This window comes from Poecilia reticulata, linkage group LG11, assembly GCF_000633615.1.
Source record: "Poecilia reticulata strain Guanapo linkage group LG11, Guppy_female_1.0+MT, whole genome shotgun sequence".
Classification (NCBI taxonomy): domain Eukaryota; kingdom Metazoa; phylum Chordata; class Actinopteri; order Cyprinodontiformes; family Poeciliidae; genus Poecilia; species Poecilia reticulata.
The window spans coordinates 23,408,622-23,431,053 of record NC_024341.1 but is presented as its reverse complement, the minus strand read 5'-3'; the positions used below and the strand labels follow the sequence as shown (position 1 = coordinate 23,431,053).

The window sequence follows — 22,432 nt, the reverse complement described above, 5'->3', positions numbered from 1 at the left end:
GAACAAACAGTAACCAACAACCATGAACAGGAAGGCCATGATGGAAGGCAGCAGGAAGATGTTCATCTTTTTGGCAGTGCACTGAGTGACTGCTTGCAGGAATGCAGAGAGGACAGCTACACTGTTTAGGATGGTCACATTGGTCACAATGTCCAGGTGTGGCATTGCTACAATGGTAAGCACTGCTAACCCCACAGAAACAAGGAACTCGAAGAACAAAACCTGAGGGACAAAGAAAAAGTTAAATTCAATTAAATGTCACAGAAACAAGGAAACAGATAATATTTAAGAATCAGTTACAGATCAGATGCAGCTAATAAATATTATCTTGTCTTACCAGGGCTGCAGATGATTTTCTTGGCAGCTTTGATGWTTTGTAACATGCTTTCCAGATGCTTTTCAGCAGCAGMAGAACAGTGGGTGCAATGAGAGAGCAGCCAATRCACAGCAGTGCGACGGGTTTCTGCTCAGCTTGGAGGGTCTTTGTATCTTCATGGGACAAAGTGATGAGGAGAAGGAAAGAAGCCTGGAAAATAAAAGTTCACTGGTACCACAACTGACTGCTGAGAATTTGTATTTGCTACTTTGAATCTAAACTAAACAATATGGATGTTCTRTGTTTCCTTTTATCAAAAAAAGAACCTTTWATTTAATTTGCACTTTTTGACAATAAGGCCCCCTATGACAATCAGTGACTACATTTATATTTACTGTATCTCTCTACAATGATATCAAGCAGAATAGGATTGTATGTGTAACAGWAACATATTAGRAAGTCAAATTTAAAGCTTTAAAATKAAGCTAACCTTGCTACATACTGCTAATCCAAACACAATGAGAGCTACTGCAAACAGAGCGATGGTCTTTAGAAGCTTTAWCAWCTTCCAAGGTGTGTGCTCGTCTTCGATTACAGGAACCTCCCGACAGGTGTCCCACGGCCTCCTGGAATAGATACATGAGGTTAAACCGTGATAAGGATGGTTTCTAAAACACGATTTTGCATCTTCTAGCAACGWAAAAACATGTTATTAATGCTTGGTGCAAGTTGTTTCAGTCAAGAGTGGCACAAGGTAGTATGTAGGTATAAGGGTTGATAACTTTTTCATGAAGAAAATTTGGTATAAATATTATTTTTCCGTTAAATTAAATCATCCTAAGAAAACAGCATTTTGTATTTCGTTGATATTCAATCGAAGACAATRAAAAGAAACAAAAACRGAAATAGATATCAGTAGGAGGTCAAATACTTTTTCACGACATTGTAGATAGACAAATATATCAATTTATATTTGTTAACATATWAATTTCTGGATCAATATTGCCTTTTGCGACTACAGACACAGCATCTATAAAGGGCAAGTTTACAARTTACTTACTTGAGCTCTCCGTTTCCCTTCATCGTTCCTCCTGCTTATGGATGCTCTCTGTGTGCTCYAGAGTGTTTTTATCTCGCTCTTTATTRACCCACCTGTATGACTCTTTAAGCTCCGCCTGCATGCCTGGAAAGTGTGTAACAGACTTAGCAAGTTCAGGTAAGTGAATTCATAATACGTGATATGAATTCGGAGAAGATTACCTCCTCCCCACGCTTTATGCCCCTCCCAAAAAAAAACAAAAAACACAACGTAACAGTTTGTTTTTATAGCTCAAAAAATTACTTTTTCAGTAAACAATGGGTAATTCTCTAATAAGAATTAATTGATAAAATGTATATTTATGCTGCATCCTCATTTATGTAATAAAATGTGTGCTGGATGTTTGACATTGGAATAGTACACTAAACTGTGACTGATTGTGTTTTTCTTATGTTTTGCCAGGAGGTTCATGAACAGATTATTTAAACAAAATTTTGAATATGGTTTTTATGATTAGACAGTATCAACACCCAATTTCTTCTGAGTCAGGAATAATGAAGGTAATATAACGTATACAATTAGTTTAGCTGTATACACAAGTCCAGATAATTTCTTCCTTTGTTATGGGTAATAATGAAGCAGCAGGTAGAAAATTGATRTCAGTCTATAAATATTTTTTWATACCAAAGTAATTACACAAGGAGGAAGAAAAATKGACAAACAAAAATGCCCTGCTTTTGGTGTGTATTTATTMAATTTAAAACTGTCATTATTCGCTTTGGSTGGATTAGAAGAGAGGAGAAGTGTGATGCTTCCTGTAAAGCACACCAGCCTGCTTACCGTCTTTGCGTATCAGATGTTTTCTTTTGTAGGCAACAATATGCTGGCTGACGAAACATAAAACACATAAAGAGCTTTGGGTTTGTTWCTGTAATCAGAGATTTTGGCTTTTATTTCTACAAAAGAACTGGTTCAAAACCTTCTGGTATTTGGYACCTTATCTAATTCCRGCCATCATGATGGAAACTCAAAAAYAGAATTRWCAACATATGTCATCAAAACAAGTCATATCAGCTCAATCACACCTACATTCCAATKAACCCTAGTTACCAAACATTTCATTAAGGTGATTTATTATTCAAATTATTTTAAAKCRTTTTCTATCAAAGGAAATGCATCAAGTCACTGGATTGCAGCATTGGCTCCTTCTGKACCAGCAAGTTGTGACACTAGACAATATTTCATGTTGTGTTGTTGACTTTACAGCAATTCTTCAAACTTAGCATGAAAAATGCATGTAGCAACAGTTGAGAGGAAAAACTCCCTTAAACAGGAAGAAACCTCCAGCAGAACCTGCTTCAGTTTGATGGGCCATCTGCCATGAACGACTGGGGGTTTGAGAWGACAGAGCATGTACACAAAAAAGAAGCAGAACTGATGCAGAAGTACCTTCTAAGTCAAAGAAAAATAAGTTAATTGGAGAATATTTAGTTACTGGSAAAATTATCTCAGCCAATTCTCTCCTCCAGGAATGTATCACAGGCAAACAGAACGGCAGGCCAGGWGTAGCCTCTATGGRGAGAAAAACAGCCGAGAAAACAAAAAGTTTACAATTAAAATAGCAGCAAATAATGCAAATTGGAGAAGTAAGAGAGAAAARGWGTTCAGTTTGCCTAAGGCTGTAGYAGCATAACTACAAAGAAGACTCAGGATAACCTAAYGTCACAGAACGGGGCATGAGARAAGCTAAACCAGKAAGAACTGACGTTCTGRACTGACTTTCACCAACAGTGATGACATAAYAATATCCTCCAAGTTCTTTTTTCACCCGAAAAGAAAACAAAAGGAAATGGGTCACTATTATTGTCATGAGAAACTGAATTATGTCAGAGTATTACTGAAATGTGTGGTCCTGAGGAGGAGGAGCCACTTCAGGAGAAGCTCCACACCTTCACAAAAACCTTTTATAATCCGTTTCTCTCCCCTGSATTTTAGGCGTGGCAGACTGTAAAACTAAAAGAAACAGAAGAGGAACGGCAGGTTTTGATTTTCCCCGTTATCCTCTTTCACTTCCTTTTGTGAATGTATCAGCCTGATCATCATTGTACACTACTGTTATGGGAATACAAGAATTTCCTGGAGAAGGCCTTCCARCATTCCTGGAGAAGGAATGCTCCAGGAATGTTTATTAGTTCACATTTCAAATACGGTGTTTAAAATGTTGGGGACTAATCTCTTAACTCTTGCATTTGTCAGAATTAACATTTTTGGGTTCAAAAGCAAATCTAGGCTTAAAAAAAAAAACATTGCACTGAATGTACATTTATTTGATTATTCTGAAAATACTACTGTATTCTGTATTTTGGATCCAAAGTTTCTTCAATGATTCGTTCTTTCACTCTGTAACTGAGGTGATGAGGTTCATCCACGCATGTTCATCCAAATGCTGCAGCTGCTGTGGACCAAGATGAGGAACTTGTTGCTGCCTAGAGTTTTGTTGCATTTTACATCACAGGGATTACTGCTGCATAAAAATGGGTTAACGCTTTGCATTCTGGGATTCGGAGTTTTTACTAGTGCTTTTTTGTTCCTTCAATGGTTTGGCCAGTTAGATCATGGATAGGTTTGATTCTTCATTAAACAGGTTCTAAATACTTTTGTGCCATCACATAAATTCTTTTAAATGTTATACCCTTTATTTAAATATTTATTGAGAATCAGATGATACTTAGAAAATAATGAGTCTTTATTTGGGGACATCCAGCAAAATTCATCTCAGGAAAACAAGGTACTGAAAAATATTTCTTCAAGCAAATTAAATCAAATTTAAAACGTGATGCACAGTTTGACCACATCAACAAAAGCAACATCGTCATCATTTTTYATGGAATGTAAAAAAAAGTTGACATTCAGTATCCAACAATAGGATTTCATAGTTGCAGGTCACCGTGGAACAAACATTCTTCTCTTGTACTGAGGAGCTGCTCTGCGTTTTACTGAAAGTTGGATGGTTGTTTAAACATAAGTGGAAGGTGAATTTAGAGACCATTGTATAGCAGAACTCCTTATCCTGATATCAGATTTATCCACTAATCTCTTTCCATATGTCTTTTTTTTTCTTCCAGAAAACATTGACCCTTCTGGTTAAAAAACAAAACAACATAAATTCAATTTGATAAGAAAAAAAAGCATTAAACACAAAAATATTCATTTAAATGTTGCGTATTTTCCCTGTCAGTGTCTCTGTTCTCTTTCTCTTGTGCTGTAAAAGTTCCTGTCCGCTCCAAAAAAAATAAAAAAGTGCTTCATTCGTACTCTGCGATCAGCACCATCATGCCGACTCCAAACAGCAGCGCCAGAATCTCCATSAGAGACTGGCCGAAACTGGAGCGGCCCGCCAGCAGCTCGGGGAGCACCGTCACCGTGGCGATGTAAACAAACCCGCCAGCTGTGAAGGGTAGGATCCAGGCGGTCGCCGTGGCGCCCACACCTTCAGCCAGCAGGGAGCAAGCCGTCCCGGCCAGAGCTCCCACTGCGGTCAGCAGCTGCAGACACATAGCCTGAAAGAGGRACAACAGAAACTCAGCTTCATTATCTCCTACACACACTTCCTGTTTTCCTCATTTTAAAGAAAACCTAAAATTATAATTATTAGTACATATGTGTTTTAAATGATTGGGTCCATATTGGGAAATGTGGGTTAATTACCACCTTTACCAATTCCTAGTTGTTACATAATTAACCTACTTCCATTATCATAAACATACTTCACCGTTTTATACCTTCATACTCAAATATTGTGTAACTTTCTGTTTGAACAGAGAAATATTTATATTTTAACTAAAACTGCAACAATAAACTTCAGAATATTTCACTAATTCTAATMTCAAATTTAAGCTCATTGTAAATGGAAGCAGAAAACTTTGGATTWACTTAGAAAACACATAAAAACCTTGAACCAGGAATTGCAACTTGAAACCCTGGTTACACAATAAGGGCACATAAATCATTCCAGAGAGAATCTGCTGAGTTTGACAGAGTTTCTGTTCTGTTCTGCAGAAGCAAATAATACAATATATATTCAAACCTGCTGCATTTTAGAAAATGTTCCAGTTTTTACACTAATGGAGTTTGTGTCAAATTCTACATTTTTAGGAAAATACAACCAATCTGAAACAGCATCTTTAGAAAAAAGGACAAAATAATGTACAATATATGTACCTTCTTTTTAGTGCAGCCAGACTGGACAAGAATGGCAAAATCCCCAATCTCATGTGGGACCTCATGAAGCAGGATTGTCAGGGTGGTGATAGCGCCAACAGCTGGACTGACCAGGAATGACGCTCCGATTGCCAGGCCATCGGTGAAGTTATGTGTGAARTCGGCTGCTAGGTTCAGGTAACCAGACACCTTGATTTCTGTTTCCATGGAGACAAAGAAACTGTTTTTACCCWGTAATAATGTTTAATGACAGCTTGTATATATGACCATGAAACGTTATCAGTTGTGACTGAAAACGTGTTCAGGTGCATCCAACACCTAAAAAACGTAAGAATTGAAAATTTACATGAATTCAAGCAACAGTAGCTCAAGTTTAGACTTTTTCACCCCCAACAGAAATGGCATTTTTATGTACATCAAATAAGAATATGTTTAATAATAATTCTGCTTAACCACATGTAATATGTCAGTTCAAATTAAAATGATTTCTACATGCAACTTTTTTTTTACCGTGTAAGATTTAGTTTACCAAACAAAAAAAAAAAGAAAAAAAGAGCATGGAGAAAAAAAACTATTGATGAACCACAGAATGTTTTCTTTGAATTATAATTGTTTTCTTATGAAGTTGTTCTATGAGATTATCATTGCATAGCTTGTTTTTCATGAGAAAAAACATTTTTGGTATTGTTTGACTATAAAAATGTTTTGTGCCGAGAACTGATCATGCTTTCTGAAAATGTCACATTTCGAAGAGGAAAACTGTAAAGCAGCTCCTTTGTTAAGTCCTGAGGGAACCTGAGAGGGAGAAAGGTAGCRGGAAAAATCCAGGAAATTAGGTCACTCACCTGTTCCCTTCTTCTCCACAGGCTCTGCCGCCTTCGCACCTTTGTTTGGTTTCTTYTCTTTTGACTTCTTTTCCTTCTCTTCTCCATCACTGTCCTTTTCTTTGGCAGCAGCTGAAAGTTGGACATCCAGGAAATGTATAATTTACCTCACAAAGTAAGAATCAATTATCCTAAAAGACGTAATCCAGCCCAGGATGACATCTAGTGGTCAAATATTGGAAGATGATGTAAATACACTTGCCATCTTTATTTTCTGTTCACTAAAAGTGTCCAGACTTGAAGATTGTTTTTATCAGTGCCTTATTGTTCATAACTGTATACACTATAATGCATAGTATTTTCTTTGAATCCATACACTGGACCAGAAACCATCAGCAGCAGAAACACATTTGAAAATATTTTTAAATATTAATCTTAAGAAAAAAGATTCTGTTCAGAAATTTCTCTCCCACCATGAGAGTGACTGTGGGCGTGTCCGTGTCCCCCCTTCAGCAGACGCACAAACTTTTCAACAACCAGGAAGGCGATGATTCCCCCAAGAACCCACAGACCAACAGACATCATGTGACCGTGGGCGGCTCCTGTGTTGGAAAAGTTTCAGTTTACAGGAAAATATTGATATGGAATATCRCTGACTTTATTGCATAGCAGCTGAATGAAAAGAGCTCCTAGGAATACCATGGGAGTGACCGTGGTCATGTGACTCTTCGCTTGCATGAGCGTGTTCCTCATCTTCCTCTCCATGATGGGAATGAGGCTCTATGCAGAACACAATGACATAAGGAAACAGGCGTTAAATTTAAAAAGTCAAACCGCAAAGTCTGGAGCTCTGATCTGTAAAATAAAGGATTTTAGAAACAGAACAGAAAGACTGAGCTGTTATATTCAATAAAACAGCAAAATATAAACTTTATTTTATTTTTACTCTTATGTAAAACTTTCACTATGATTTCATGTGGTGGAAATGTAAATAATGCTGAATAAAACTTTTAATTTGCATAAGCTATGAAACAAAGCAGAAGAGAACCTACCAAGAGCGTGTGGTATGAGGTGCAGGAAGGCATCGCCCAGCAGTCCACCAGACGCAAAGCTCAGCAGCACCTTCAGCAGGTTCTGGTGCTGGTCGCTGTTGGACTGGACTGGGATCAGAAACAGGATGAGGAAAGGAGCCGCGCTGATCAGCAGGGTGGCGCCGATGGCCTGCAGACAATGAAAATCAACTCAATGGCAGACTTTCCTCAGAAACGTTACATGATGGGGAAGTGGCCGAGTTTGTAAAGGTAGAATTGATCATGATCAAAGATAGTGATCGATACCCATAGCTTAGTGGCGAGATTGTTTTTTAGCCAGAAAAAATTTGATTTTAGATCATTTCAATTTAAAAAATGTGTTTTTAAAGTGAAGAAAGATTTTCCGTCTTTGTTACTATAGCAACATTTTTACTGTGTTGCTATATTTATAAAAATGTTATCTTTTATGATTATAGCAACACATTCCTCTGAGTGTACCTGAGTCCAGAGCTCCACTAAGTCACGCTTCACTCCATCTGCTTCTCTCTTTGCTCTCTCTGATCCATGAGCGTGTCCATGTCCGTGATCATGGGAGTGTGCATGTCCGTGATCGTGTGCATGTCTGTGATCGTGTGCATGTCCGTGATCGTGTGCATGTCCGTGATCGTGTGCATGTCCGTGATCGTGTCCGTGATGGTGATGCTCCTCTTCGTGCAGAGGCAGGTTGGCCTCAGCGCTCCACTTGCTCGCTCCGTGGAACATCTTCACCTCAGCGCCGTGGGAGTGTCCATCATCCTCCCCGTGGGAGTGGCCGTGGTGATGGTGACTGTGCCCATGGTCACCATGGGAATGGCTGTGRGCAGTGGCCGATTGAGAGGTTAACAGCAGTGCAGCAGAAGCAGCTAATGTCAGTGTCAGCAGACGTAAACAGCCCATGTTAGACCCTATGAGAAAGAGAAATGAGGAGAAAAAATRATAAACTTAAAGACGGTCCTCTGTTTTTTGACAACTGTTATGCATATATGTTGTGTTAATAAATTCAAAATAAGCAAAAGAAAAAAATGCAACCAAGACAAATTATAATTTTGGATATCAGAATATAGGAGTAAATCACATCATTTTGCATATATAACTGCTAGACACAGATCAGTCAGAGAAACAGTATTCTGTGATGTCTGTGGCCTTCTGGCATAAAGCAAAAATATTCAAAGAGTGACATGAAGAGCATGTGGAACAAGTCGGATCTGCCAGTCTCACATCTTACTCAGATCTTCTACTGCAATCAATGACAAGTTCTAGTAGCTTCTACGCCTGGACAGCACAGCAAGGTTTTAGTAGCAGAGAGAGATAGAAAGACTAAGACGGGAAATACTGCAACATCCCTCTTCTTTATATTTAGTTGAATCATTAACACTGAAATCTTATCTTCTCTTGAAGAGAAACTATTAGCATTAAACCAAAAACTACATACATGATTTGGATTTAAGCTTTGAACACAACAAGCTTATCGGTGTACAACTTTCAAAAATCTTTAATATAGCTTTTCTCCTTATATCGAAACCAGCTGATACCTTAAGCCTATATAAAATCTTTACGTTAATTCAAACACTGACCGTAGCCTACTTCAATCTGATGTAGTAATCTCTGTAATTGCTTATTTGTCGTGGGACTAAAGATAATTTCTTTAATTCCCTTAGAAAAGAGCCACCTTTCATCTAGCAGTAAACAGTAAAATCCGACCACCAAACAATCACCACCGGTTTCTGCAAGCTGTTTACAGAGCCTGCAGCAGAGCTAGCTAGAAAGCTAATAACCAGTGAATGTGCTAGCTTGATGCAGCAACCTGAGCATCGCTACAAAGTGCGGAATACAATGAAAAAAACAATCATTGCAGTCTCACCAAATAGTGTTCAATATCTCGGCTCGTTTTGCCACTAAATAACTTTTTGTCCTGAGAGGTAAACGAGCTGATAGTTCCGTCTGCGTTGATGCTGCTTGTCAGACGTGGCATTTGCACAACTAAACTCCTCAAAATCTCGCGGGGACACGTTTCATTCCAAGCATGTTTCCGTCTCTATTCGATGCACACCAGAAATTAAATATATGTATGACTAAGAGTAGAAAATTACTTTACAGGAACACACGGGAAAGTTTAAGTCTACTTATCTTACCTGTAATTTGAAGAACACAAAGAAAGGATAATGAGGAAACAAAATATCGCGAGATGAACATCAGGAGCATCCTAAAGGACAGGATGGAGTTCCGTTTAACAGCGGTTGAATACGCGTTTGCAGAATACAGCAGACTAAAAAGTATTATTAACAATCTGCTGAGTGTTGGAAAATTTATCAACTGCTTAATGTGAGTAAAAAGGTCTTACAAATTAACGGCCTGGTTCAGTTTATCCACGTTTTTATCTTATCTCAGGAACAACTGCAGAGATCATATTTTAAGTTCATTTGCACCCGAACTTTGACAAATAAAGAGCAAATGTTTCCAAATCTGCATGATTTGTTGTCCATGGTGAGAGGAATAAGCCCAGTGAATGAATTTGTTAATTAATTCGTTCCCATGAGGGTGGACACATTATTTCAAACAGGTGAATTTTGTTCCTCCCAGGTAACTTTGGCAAATAAAGAGCAAATGTTTCCAAATCTATATTGACCGTGGTGAGAGGAATAAAAACAATTAAAGTATTAATTTGTCCCCATTGTTATAGAGAGGGAAATATATTCAAACAGCGGAATTTAACTTCAGCAAGTAAAGTAAATGTTTTCAAATTCTCATGGACTCTGATGGTTGGATTGAGCGACCTAAATCTCAAGATGATTGGTTAATCCCTGTCCCATGGTGTCTAAATGTGTTGTGTGTTTTTTTTCTCTTTTGAAAAGAGAGGAATATGAAATACATCTCAGAATAATATAGAAATATTTTAAGGTATTTAACACTAGAATTTTAAATTAACAAACAAACAAATACATAAATAAAGAAGTAGATCGACCTTCACCAAAGTGTCTGTCCAAGTTGCTACAGGTGAAAAGAGTCAGTCACACTTGATGGCGACCTTTTTTATTGCCCCTAAATCCTCACCTTTGCGCTTACGGTACTTTCCGCGTTTGATGTGACAACAGTTCAACTGAACACGCCCATTTCCGGCAGATTGTTTTGGCTCCGTTATGTTTATACAGCTGACTTATTCTGCCTCTGAAGAGCTCGAACAAATCACAATCATGAACTACTTTTGTCTACTCTTGCTCTTTCACGTTGCCTCTTCGGGTAAGACAATGTTGCAATTGTTTGTTGTTTTCCGTCGCAGCGCAATATTCTGATAGTTTCATTTTTAAGTCAAAGGTTGGCCTGCTTGGCGTTTGTCCATTCAAGACTGAAACTGCTGCAGTTCTGATATTACTTATAAAATCCCTTACACATCCGTCCATTAAGAGCTACCGCTTGCACATATAGCCACCTATTCGCAAACAAAAAAAAGTTTTTTTTATTGTATTTTTTTCATATCGTGTCCTTTCTTTTATCTCGACGTTACCTTTTATAGCAAATATAAAAGCAAGACACTGCATGCCTTTCTAGAAGACAGTACTCTGACCCCGAACAGGCTAACCTGGCTACCATTACATGTAGGTATATTAAACCAAAAGTATGTGTCCCGTGAGAGACATTGGCTAAGAATGTGAAACATAGCTAAACAATGTGACCTATCTATAATAATAGAATAATGTACTTTGTGAAATTCTTTGGGTAAAGAATATTGTTGTCATGTTTGTTTGTGAACCAAAAAAGTGCCCATTGTTGATGTGTGAATGTATGTATTGAGTTACTTTTTATAATAATATGAATTTTCTTCAGTGAAACATTCCCTGAGATATTTTTTTACTGCTACCTATGGAGTTCAAGACTTTCCAGAGTTTGTCGGCGCTGCAGCAGTAGATGAAGTTCAGGTGGGATACTGTGACAGCAACATCAAGGTAGCCAAGCCCAAACAAGACTGGATGATGAAACTGATCGAAAGGAATCCTGAGCACCTGGAGTGGTATTCTCAGAAGTGTCTTGGAAGTCAGCATGTCTTCAGGGCAAACATAGATATTTTGAAGCGACGCCTAAACCTCACTGAAGGTAATGTGCTGTATAATTTTAACCACTTTTTCACACCTTCTTGATAATGTTTAGGTGTTGTCACATATTTAGATTGGTTGTTATTTAAAAGTAAAAAAAAATGTGTGGACTATATAAATATTTACTCATCACTTGCACAATGTGAACTTTTTGGTAGAGTCTATCCTTCAATCTTGACAGACGGATGAAGGATATAGAAAAGCTGTGCCTCCCACCAGTTTCCATTAACTCAGCTCAAAAATTAAAACATCAACCATGAATATAACTAAAAAAAATAATAGAAATTAAATAAAAACACATTAAAAAAAAGAGTTTTCCAGAATTTCCCTTATCTGTCATATATTTTGCAGTGTCTTCAGTCTTGAACTGATTCTAATCTTTTCAAGACTATGGACTCTGAATATAAATATAGATTATGAATATATAGTTTTAGATTTTAATTTTACTTTTTAAATGCATGATTCCAAGTAGGTTTTTTTGTAGCAATTTAACTCACATGTTACTCCACTTCAATAAAACAGTCTGCTTTTCTCACATGCTTCCTTGGCACTTTTATAAAGTATCAACTCTGCCTGAAGTAAGCTTTTGCACACGCTAATAGCCAACTTTTCTCTTTACTTTTGTCTTTTAAAATAGTTGGAAAATAAAAGTATCTGGAGAATTTTGAATTTCTATTATCATTGCTTTTATTTGTATTTCCAATCTTTTTTAAAACAATACCATCACTACAGGACCTGCTTTCTGCAAGGAAAGTGATGCACCAGTATAAGGGAATTATTTTAAGAATTAGTCACATAGTAGCTATGCTATAGATGGATAGGCCATGTTTGAGGCAGAATAAACATTATAATATGTGCTACCAGCATATCCAGTCTCTTTTATCCCATTGGTGTAACATAAATCTTACAGCAAACAAACAGAAAGTCAATGTCTCCCATGCTTTAGGTTGTGGACTATTGATTTTGCCTTTTTGTGCATGTCTCCATCAAAAGAAAATTCCAGCATTTCATTTTACTTTGTAATTCATAACAAATTTATGCTGTAATCCACACGTTCTTTTCTTAATTTTAGCTTCATGTGTTAATTTCATTTCTTTCTAAATTCGGTCTAATTTTATCAATTTGATTTCCCTTAAAAATGTTTATTGTAATTTCTGTGACGTGCTAAATCTATAATCAGTCTCACAAGTTTATGTATTTTTCATTATTTTTATATATGTACATGTGTTTTTCAGTCTTAAGATGTCAATACGTATGCAAAATCTATTCTTCCATTGTTATTAAATCTTTCTTTTTTTTAAGGTCCCCACATTTTACAGAGAATGAACGGCTGTGAGTGGGATGATGAGACTGGAGAGGTTATAGGATTTAATCAATATGGTTTTAATGGTGAAGACTTCTTAGCCCTGGACCTGAAGACACTGACATGGACTGCTCCAAAATCACAAGCTGTGCTCACAAAACTCATATGGGATGGTGAGAAAGCCAGATTAGAACATAATAAAAACTATTACATCTACAAATGTCCTGACTGGTTGAAAAAGTACATTCGCCATGGAAAGAGCTTTCTTCAGAGGACAGGTATGTTTATTCAGTTTATACAGTGATTAAATCATATCTCCGAAGCCCAAATTTGCAGATATTATATGGCTGTTATATTTTATTTTTGAGTATTTTCTTTCTGCAGAGCGTCCCTCCATATCTCTGCTCCAGAAAACYCCCTCCTCTGTGGTCAGCTGCCATGCTACAGGTTTCTTCCCTGACAGAGCTGAGATGTTCTGGACTAAAGACGGAGAGGAGATTCACGAGGATGTGGAGAAAGGAGAGATCCTCYTCAACAATGATGGGACCTTCCAGATGAGTGTTGAACTCAATGTTTCATCAGTCCCACCTGATGGCTGGAGGAGATACGACTGTGTGTTTCAATTTTCTGGTGTTGGAGACGACATAAAAACCACTATGGATAAATCTGTCATCCGTACAAACTGGGGTAAGACACACCTCTGTGATGGTACCACTTCTTTAGGACTGCAAACAGATATATGAGCAACTTTCTGGAAGCAACTTTTCCTCAAAAACATACTCTTTCTGCACACACATGGGTAAAAAAAGAGGGATCTTGCATGTATTACGTGTCTTCATGGGCTCGTTATAAACATTAAAGCCAAAGACACATTAAAAAGAATAATAAAGGCCAATTATAATTGAGAGATTGCCCATTTTCTGCCAATATTGTTTAAACGTATACATTACAAGAGATTTGTCTTTTTTAGACAAAATTTCCTTAGTTGTATTGCAGCTTAGAGACAATATTTTCTTTCATTCAGAAATTTAAAAACAATATTTTTCTTTGATGAGGGCAATTTTGCATTAAACTCAAATTTTGTAAAGCAACATCCAGTCACAAAGAAGCCATTTTGGATCTGCACTGCTTAATTTCGTAACTGTTTGRCCRTCCTCAGCTCCAGGATTTCCAGYTGCTCCTGTTGCAGGCACTACAGTAGTWSTTCTTCTTCTGGTGATTGCTGYARTTKTYYTCTGGCTGAAGAAACGTACTGGTGAGGAAAAWTTGTATTTTGCTAATTGACAGAATTCAAAATTMATGTTTTAGATATTTTAACTGGTGGATCATTAATTAATTTATGGTGCTTATTGTCTATTTCAGGYTTCCAGSKTGTTGATGGTAACTRTTCACCATTTAACTATATTTAATAAAGTCTTCTGATACATATTTTGGAAAGAGTGAATGCTATTATATCCACTGCAACAGACAAGAGTTCATTTATTAACWATTTGTCTTTACAGGACAAGATTAAAGGATGAGGSTTGACTGTGGGGAARGTGAATAAATTGACCCTTTCRGAAACAWTTTTGARTTCTCAATGGCTTCAGATCCAAAGAAAGCTAATACTGGTACTGTGTCCAGCAATATACACAAACAAAGATGCCAAATACAACAACCCAWACAGTTGTTTTGTTGATCTTGGAGCTTGACCAATTATGTATGTTATGCCGATACTATGATGTGTGTATATCTGTCTTTTTAGCAAATTTTAGCTGTTTTATTGCATCCGTATTGTACTGGCTGATGGCACTTTTAATCCCGCCCCTGTGACAATGACAGTAAAGATTCTATTCTATTCTATTCTATTCTAGAATTGCTTTGTTGTAGATTGACCCTTTCATTTAGTGTCTAATTTCTCTGATTGTGGATGAAATGTCATATAAGTTCAGGCCATTCTTTCATAAAAAGTTTTTATATTAGCAGATTTTATGTGTGTAACATGTTATCTTAATTTCATATTAATTTATATCAGATAAAAAAATAGTTTTCACCTTCCACTGTATTTTTTAAAATAAATTCTTGACATAATGAATATCAGACAAACTTTTCATGCTTGTGAAAAAAGGAAACAGTCATAGTAAGTTCTAAAACAGAACTGAATTACTCATTAGTAGGAAACGGCTGTAAATGTTCTGGTACAAACGCATGTAAAATATTATTTAACAAAAGTTGTTGATTGCAAAAATTTGTCAGAATTTGGACAATTTTGAAGATAAAGGTGAAAAAATTGTGTCAGAAGTAACAACAAAGCTTGTGAAACTTAAGAATATTTTGATTCTACATAACTGAAACATAAAGATGCCACACAGCAACACACCCTTTGAAATGTCTGAAATTATAATATTACAGCAACTTTTGAAAACATGTTTTCAGTTTGTCCTAATGAACTACATAATGTAGCTTAAAACATTTTAAAATTAGTGTAATTTCAATTACGCCACTTGTTCCAGCTCCTCTGGGGGAATCCCCAGGTGTTCCTCGGCCAGCTGAGAGACATAGTTCCTCCAGTGTGTCCTGGGTTTGCCCCGGGGCCTCCTCCTGGTGGGACATGAACACCTCACCAGTTGAGGCGTCCAGAAGCCACCTCAACTGGCTCCTCTCGACGTGAAGGAGCACTGGCTCCCTCCCGGATGGTTGAGCTTCTTACCCTATCTCTAAGGGAGAGCCCAGCCACCCTACTCTCCCTCTCTCAGCTGGAACCAGTGGCTGGGGAGAGGGAAGTCTGGGCCTCCCTTCGTAAGCTGCTACCCACGCGATTCGGGGGATGGATGGATGGATGGATGGATGGATGGATGGATGGATGGATGGATGGATGCTGACCAGCCAACAATTGAAACCACAAAGAATAAAATGATTAGTAATCTTCTACTTATTTTCTTGTCATTGTACTTATATTTATAAAAACTTAAGATGACAACTTCACACATGAAGTTGAAAACATTTTGGGAACATGGAAATACAAATTACTAATCCGACATGTCCAATTTTCTATATAGTCTGAGGAAAATATTTATTTTTGATCAATTTTTACAACGACTATTTTGTAAGAAACTTTGTTTCTGTTTTTTTTACAGTAGATGCTTAAAAAAAATCATAATTATTACTATTCTAAACTGAGGAGGGAAATTAAAATAAGTAAAGAAGGTCAAAGCAAACTGTTACAAATTCTTAACATAGTGTTTATTTGTTTTGTTTCTTGTTTGTTTTTTCAGATTAATGTTTAATACATTGCATGTGCACTGTGCAGCTTCTGCAGTATCTGGAATTAAATGTATAATTTGTAGATTGTTTTGACTTTATAGTAAATGTATGTTTAAGCAACTTTCCACTAGAGGGAGACAAAGATCATACATGAAATCACCTATTTAGCTTATTGCTCATTTTTGATTAGAAATCACTGAAACATCGAAACATTCAKTTCTCKTAACCCTTGTGCGTGCGAKGACCGAGGCAACTGATAAAAGTGATATGGTTGTGGGGTCGATTGGACCCATTTGTAAACGCAAGGGTTAAAATTGCTTTAAAAACGTCAACGTAAAACCACAATGAAATGATAATTAAAAACGTTTTGGTAATAGATTTGCAAAGATTTTTATGGTGTACATAAGATATCGGTCTGATAATTATTTACATCTTTCTATCTTACACATGCATCAACACAGAGTCCTTAAAATCTACAGCTGTTAATTTAACCTCCTAACTACCAGTAGTTCATTTTTGTCCTCTGTAGAGGACATTTCTAAACTTGAATATCTCCCACCTCCTGCATTATACGGAATTAATTCCTTTTGGCATCTGTGGAGGACATTTAGGGCTTTTCAATGATACCACACGTGAAGGGGTGGGACTTTTGTACGTACCTTTTTCTCATTCATAAAAATGGTGTTCATCAGTAATAACACATTTTATGGGAAGAGACAAAGTAAGTGCATAAAACTTTTTATTGTGCAAAGTTTGGTTAAAAATTTTGTTGGAATGTTCTAAATAAGTCTCTTAGCAGCATATTAAAACCTTCTATGAATTATTTTGACTGTATTTTATTGTAGTATTTAAAAGTTGAAAAATTGTCCTCTTTAGTGGACACATCATATTTCAAAAATAAAAACTTTTTTTCCAAAAAAAAGTTTTCAGTATTTTAATTTTTTAAAAATGATGATAGGACAATATTTACAATATTTTTTCCCTGGTAGTCAGGAGATTTTAAACCACACAGTCCTACTTTCACTTCCCTCCTGCTTCCGCCTTTTAATGCATGATGTGGGATAAAACCTGCTCTATTGGTCAAGTGACCACTCTGTCACGGTTCTTCTGTCATTTCGGTAACAGAAAGAGATACTTTGGACTGACGCAGTAAAGGTTTTCTAATCTAGAAACGAGTTAATTTTCATTTACCACAAAGAATTTTCCTAAATGCAGCATGGCGTAACAGGTGAGTGTGAACATTTCTACAAGCATGCTGAGTCAACACAACCCAAACTGGTGACAGCACGTTTAATAAAATCACGAAATTATATGTTTATTTAATTATTTCTCCCAGAGTGTAGATGTTTTGATTTTTGTTTAAGCCAAATATGAGTTTATTGTTTGATTTTAATCATTTTCTTGTTTACCAAAGCAGATCCAATCATGTCTTTCTGGTGGTAAACACTGTAGATGTTTACAAAACCATTGTGATTTGGGTTACATATTTTACAAAAAGACATGGCTTTTGAAAGGCTTAATTAATAAATGACAATTGTAACATATCTAAATTTTATGGCAGCAGAGTCTAATTTCCATGGATAAACACAAATAAGCTGCTGGACACAGGAAGTTAATTCTCCATAAGTGTGTCACCAAAAATTATTGTAAACACAGCTGAGTATAAATACATGTAAGTAAATTGACATGCTAAGAATGTTTACAGATTTCATGCTTTTCTGATTGCAGAGATGTTTTTATCCATGAGCTCCATAAGAGGATGAAGAAGCTTTTTACCTTTCTTCTCATCTGTCACATTGCATCTCTGGGTATAGTCTTCCCTCTTCTACTACCAAATCATAATCACTGAACAGTAAAGCTACTTTTGCAGATTTATAGTTGGAAATTAAGTGAGCATGACCTCTGAATTTGTTTATGGAGCTGCCTGGTGGTTTGTTTCTTCCCAGGAGAGACCGATCCTGGAAACAGATGCTTTGAATGTCTAGTCTGTGTAAACAGGAAATAAAAGGTTTATGAACTGCAGTGAGTTGTTCAGTGAGATAATGTTTCTGCTGTTTTCAAATAGAATATAAAATAATTATAACTATACTTTGACTATTGGTGCTGCATAGTGGTATAGGGGTTAGCAATGTTGGCTCACTGAAGAATGTTGTTAAATCTCTGTGGAGACATTTTTCTGCAGTTTGTATGTTTTGATGCAGGAATGACTTTTATTTTTCCTCCAGTGTAAACTACGACTTGCATGCAAGTTTGTTTGCAGAAAATCTTATTTTTACTAAGAAATATACATGTAAACAAAAAGATTTACAGGGAATTGCTTTTCTCCCACAGAACCACATTCCCTCTGGTATATCCTCTCTGCCACTACAGGAATCTCAGATTTTCCAGAGTTTTTGGCATCTGCAGTAGTTGATGGTGTAGTGGTGGGATATTGTGATAACAGCTTGAAGGATGCAAAACCCAAAACACACTGGATGAGTAAACTATTTGAAGAGAATCCTCAACATGTGCAGTGGTTGAATAACAAGTGCTTGTTAAACMGCTTGGACTTTAAAGTGACAATTATAACCTTGAAACAGCGCTTCAACCAGTCAGAGGGTAAGTGACAGATTTTGTAAGATGCCTACACAAATGTAGGACCATTATAAATGTTTGGTTCTTAAGATTGTAATAATACATCTGGTTTAATTGCTTAAATCTCTCTTTTGGTTTCCACAAACAGAGTAAAGGTTTTGCTAACCAGGGTTAAAAATAGGTAATCATTGTGAAATATTCTTGTTCAGGTTTGACTACATTGCAGTTTTATGCTTGTCTATATCAAAAGTAAAATGGACACCAGAAGGTAAACAGAAATATTGACCCCGCAGACTACAGACCTTTAGAACAGATTAGAAATGTGATATTCCTAAATAAAACAAGTTCTAAAAGCATAGCTGCGCCCTTCTCCTTGGGGAATCAGCCAGTTATTCATCAAGCTAGTATTTCTGTTAACATGTAATTTTGTTCCAAGTACTGAAAATGTTGCTGCAGAAATGTTAGTTTTGGAGATTTTTTTTTTTTAATGTTGACTTGACTAAGGGTTGTCCATCGACTCCATATTAAGACTTTATTAGTCTATTCTGTCTACAAGTTAACAAGCAAGAGCAACTTCCTCCCTAACTTCAAAATAAAAGTCTTAAACATGAGTGAAAACATAAAGATTAAAATACAGACCTTAATCTATAATCTATGATACTTTCTTTTTGTATCAGATGCATTTGCAGGTACATGCTGACAGAAACTAGACAGTGTCTCTCAACACTTTGATGAGAGATGTSTTGCTGTTTTGATGTCGTCTCATTACTGCACTCRARCATTTTTATCTTTTTATTTCAGATGTTCACATTTTTCAGAGRACAAATGGATGCTTTTGGGACGATGAAACCGGAGAATTTGATGGCTTTAATGAATACGGYTATGATGGTGAMGACCTCATAAGTTTCGACCTGAAAACCTTGACATGGATCAGTCCAAGACATCAGACTGTCATYAACAAGCACAACTGGGRCAGTGATGGAAGTAGTCAGTTTTGGAAGCATGCTTTGACTGAGGACTGCATACATTTTCTTAAGCTGTATTTGAATTATGGGAAAAGTTCCTTACAGACAGCAGGTACAATCTCCACTCATGTAGTTCRTTTTTGGATATATACGCATATTTTTACCTCCTAGTGATGGTTTATTAATAGCTTTTGGAGTTTATCATTCCAYTTTAATATGCAGCACTAAAAATGTCAGAGCATATTATTCTAATGAATATAGAACAACCTCCTATTTGGTTTTTAATATGAATTCAATTTCCTATATATTCCTGTAGTTTTCACGTTTTTGGATATATTTGTTCTCGGCTTTCATGTCCTYTTCTGAGTTGTTGCTCTTTGAGCTGACGTTTCTTTTGGCCTGTCTTCAGTTCGCCCCTCAGCGTCTCTCCTCCAGAAGACTCCCTCCTCTGCAGTCACCTGCCACGCTACAGGTTTCTACCCTGAAAGAGCCACAATGTTTTGGAGGAAWGAYGGACAGGAACTCCATGATGGCGTGGAGAAAGKAGAAATCCTCCCTAACAATGATGGGACCTTCCAGATGAGTGTTGATCTCAATATTTCTTCAGTCACAGCTGAAGACTGGAGGAGATATGACTGCATTTTTATGTTCTTGGGTTTGAAKGACAGCATCACCACCAGGCTGGACAGAACCCTGATCAGAACAAACCAAGGTAGGATTCAAATAGAGAAGAAAGGATCATTTCCATTAGTTTTTGTTTTTCACTGCAACAACCCTTGAAACAGCTCACAATGAAAAATTGCTTATGTTGTTATTAGAAATTTTTTCCTGTGGTTCCAGGTTTCTCTTTTAGAAATCACCTTGGTGTTGCCATTGGAGTGGTTCTGCTGCTTTTAGCAGCACTGGCCTGCACTTTTCTTTTTGTTGCCTGGAGGAGGAACCACAATGATGAGTAGTACTACGCTTTCTACACCACAAGGATAATTATTGGAAAAATTAACAAAGTCTAACAGGCTTCATAGTAATGACCCTGTATTACTAGGTTATTCCAATGAAAAAAAGTTTTCTCCCTGAAGAAAATAAAGTTTTTTGAACAAAATTAAAAACAAAATGAAGTTTCTGTTTAGATCTGATAAGGATCTTTACATCTTTTATTTTCAGCTGCATTGAACCATTCTATTATATTTTCTCTTTTAAAATAAATAGTACATCAGATTAAAGTTTGGTTCTTTATTCCTTCTCACCTGTTCAGAGTTTTTTCACAGTCCTGTGCCTTGTGAGCTAATTATAGTAAAATGTATGTACACTATGAGATTATTAAAATTGTATTTTATATTATTTCATGGTTGCTCTTGTCTTACTTCAAATGGATTTAAACTAAACTTAACTGTTCTTATTGAAAGAGGGATTTGTTAAAGTAGTTTTTATTAACTTTTAGATAATTATATTTCATGTTGACATAAAACATGCAAACAGAGGAGTTTGTTCTATTTATAATATTTCTATCCACAAGGATAATTATTGGGAAAATGAACAGTCTAACAAGCTACTTTACTAGTCCATGTTGATTCTGTAGGTGTTAGCATTTCATGCCTACTATATATCCCTTAATTTTAAATATGATAAAAATGCCAAATTGCAACTTAAAATTTGTTAACCTAATGTTTAATTTATTGTTGAACTCATGTAACACTTTCAGTTAGTACATTATAAGTCTGTTAAAGTAGATAATGGAAATCTAAAGATTCATCCAGTTCATAAGGTAATACATGATTTTGGATTCAGAAGAACCCAAACAAGAATCTAACTAATGAACATTTGATTTCCACAGTAAAATTAAGGTTTCACAAATTCTCTAACTGTGGTGATTCTATAGCTAAAGAAGCATTGAAAATACCCTTGTGTGTGTTTTTTGTTTTTTTTAACTAATTGAAGGTTTCATGAACAGCTCATAATTGTAAAATGGTCAGACTCTGGCTTGACCATTAAACATTTTAGGTTTTGAACTATAGAGATGTACAACTGTACTCCACATTCTTTAAAAATAGTGGGGAAAGTCCTTAAGTTTACTACTGATAAACTCTTAGGCAGAAGTCAATTGTAGTTCTTGCAGCAGATTGGTTTAGGCTTCTTCACTCAGTGCTTCTGTTACAGAGTGTTACAAAATCATTAAACCTGAAAAACATTGTCTGTCAAAGTGTATATGAACAACAACTACATGCACGCTTTTAGGTGAAACAAAGCCTGTGCAGCTTTCCTGCAATGGAACACCTAGAGTCCATGTAAACAGCAATTTTAGTTTTAATGGTTCCAGTCTAAGAGTTGGACTATGGATGCGTTCACACTGCAGCCTAAAGTGACCCAATTCCGATTTTTTTGCCGGGGCCGTTCTCACTGCCAGTAAATGTTAACTGTATGTGTTCTGCAGTGTAAACGGGCTAACAACCTGAAAGTGTCCCGCATGCACAGTAGAGGACGCAATAGCGTCAGCGTTCAGTGTTCTGCCAACCGCCATAAAAAGTGCTCAGTGTTTGCGGAAGTAAACATGGAGGCTAACGATGGAGCTTAGCTTGCATATTTGAAGTTTTTGTCCGGCCGGAGCAGCACATCAACAACTTAATCCTGTAATTTAATACTGCATTTCCCCCAATTAGCACAGGGATGCATGTTTCGGCAATATGGATTTCCAGCCTGCCACAATATGCATGCCCTCTATTCTCCTCAAATATTATCCTACCGATTTAAAACTTATACCAGCAGTTCTTGGAGCTACTCTGATTATGTAGAAA

General features: G+C 36.5%; 3 protein-coding genes across 4 annotated transcripts; 2 read left to right on the top strand and 1 right to left on the bottom strand.

Annotated features, from left to right (window-relative positions):
• Positions 1 to 4,079: 4,079 nt before the first annotated feature.
• slc39a7 (solute carrier family 39 member 7) lies at positions 4,080 to 9,673 on the bottom strand. Of its 2 annotated transcripts, none has more exons than XM_008422723.2 (8): positions 9,603 to 9,673; positions 7,930 to 8,375; positions 7,453 to 7,621; positions 7,100 to 7,180; positions 6,874 to 7,002; positions 6,422 to 6,532; positions 5,577 to 5,773; positions 4,080 to 4,915 (listed from the first exon to the last, which is right to left on the bottom strand). In XM_008422723.2, exons 1-8 carry the CDS (start codon positions 9,670 to 9,672, stop codon positions 4,661 to 4,663), a joined length of 1,458 nt encoding a protein of 485 aa, XP_008420945.1. In that variant the 5' UTR covers position 9,673; the 3' UTR covers positions 4,080 to 4,660. The 2 variants fall into 2 exon arrangements, with proteins under 2 accessions (XP_008420945.1, XP_008420946.1); XM_008422724.2 differs by lacking the exon at positions 9,603 to 9,673 and adding an exon at positions 9,332 to 9,571.
• A 1,444-nt stretch (positions 9,674 to 11,117) lies between these two features.
• Positions 11,118 to 15,511, top strand: LOC103472866 (major histocompatibility complex class I-related gene protein-like). The gene is made up of 6 exons (XM_008422722.2): positions 11,118 to 11,559; positions 12,861 to 13,139; positions 13,246 to 13,548; positions 14,021 to 14,116; positions 14,224 to 14,241; positions 15,354 to 15,511. The coding sequence occupies exons 1-6, from the start codon at positions 11,436 to 11,438 to the stop codon at positions 15,509 to 15,511; spliced, it is 978 nt and encodes a 325-aa protein (XP_008420944.2). The 5' UTR covers positions 11,118 to 11,435.
• A 1,713-nt stretch (positions 15,512 to 17,224) lies between these two features.
• On the top strand, positions 17,225 to 20,606 carry LOC103472869 (BOLA class I histocompatibility antigen, alpha chain BL3-7-like). The gene is made up of 6 exons (XM_008422725.2): positions 17,225 to 17,332; positions 17,833 to 17,912; positions 18,436 to 18,702; positions 19,480 to 19,755; positions 20,053 to 20,355; positions 20,484 to 20,606. The coding sequence occupies exons 2-6, from the start codon at positions 17,864 to 17,866 to the stop codon at positions 20,597 to 20,599; spliced, it is 1,011 nt and encodes a 336-aa protein (XP_008420947.1). The 5' UTR covers positions 17,225 to 17,332; positions 17,833 to 17,863; the 3' UTR covers positions 20,600 to 20,606.
• The last annotated feature ends 1,826 nt before the right edge of the window (positions 20,607 to 22,432 follow it).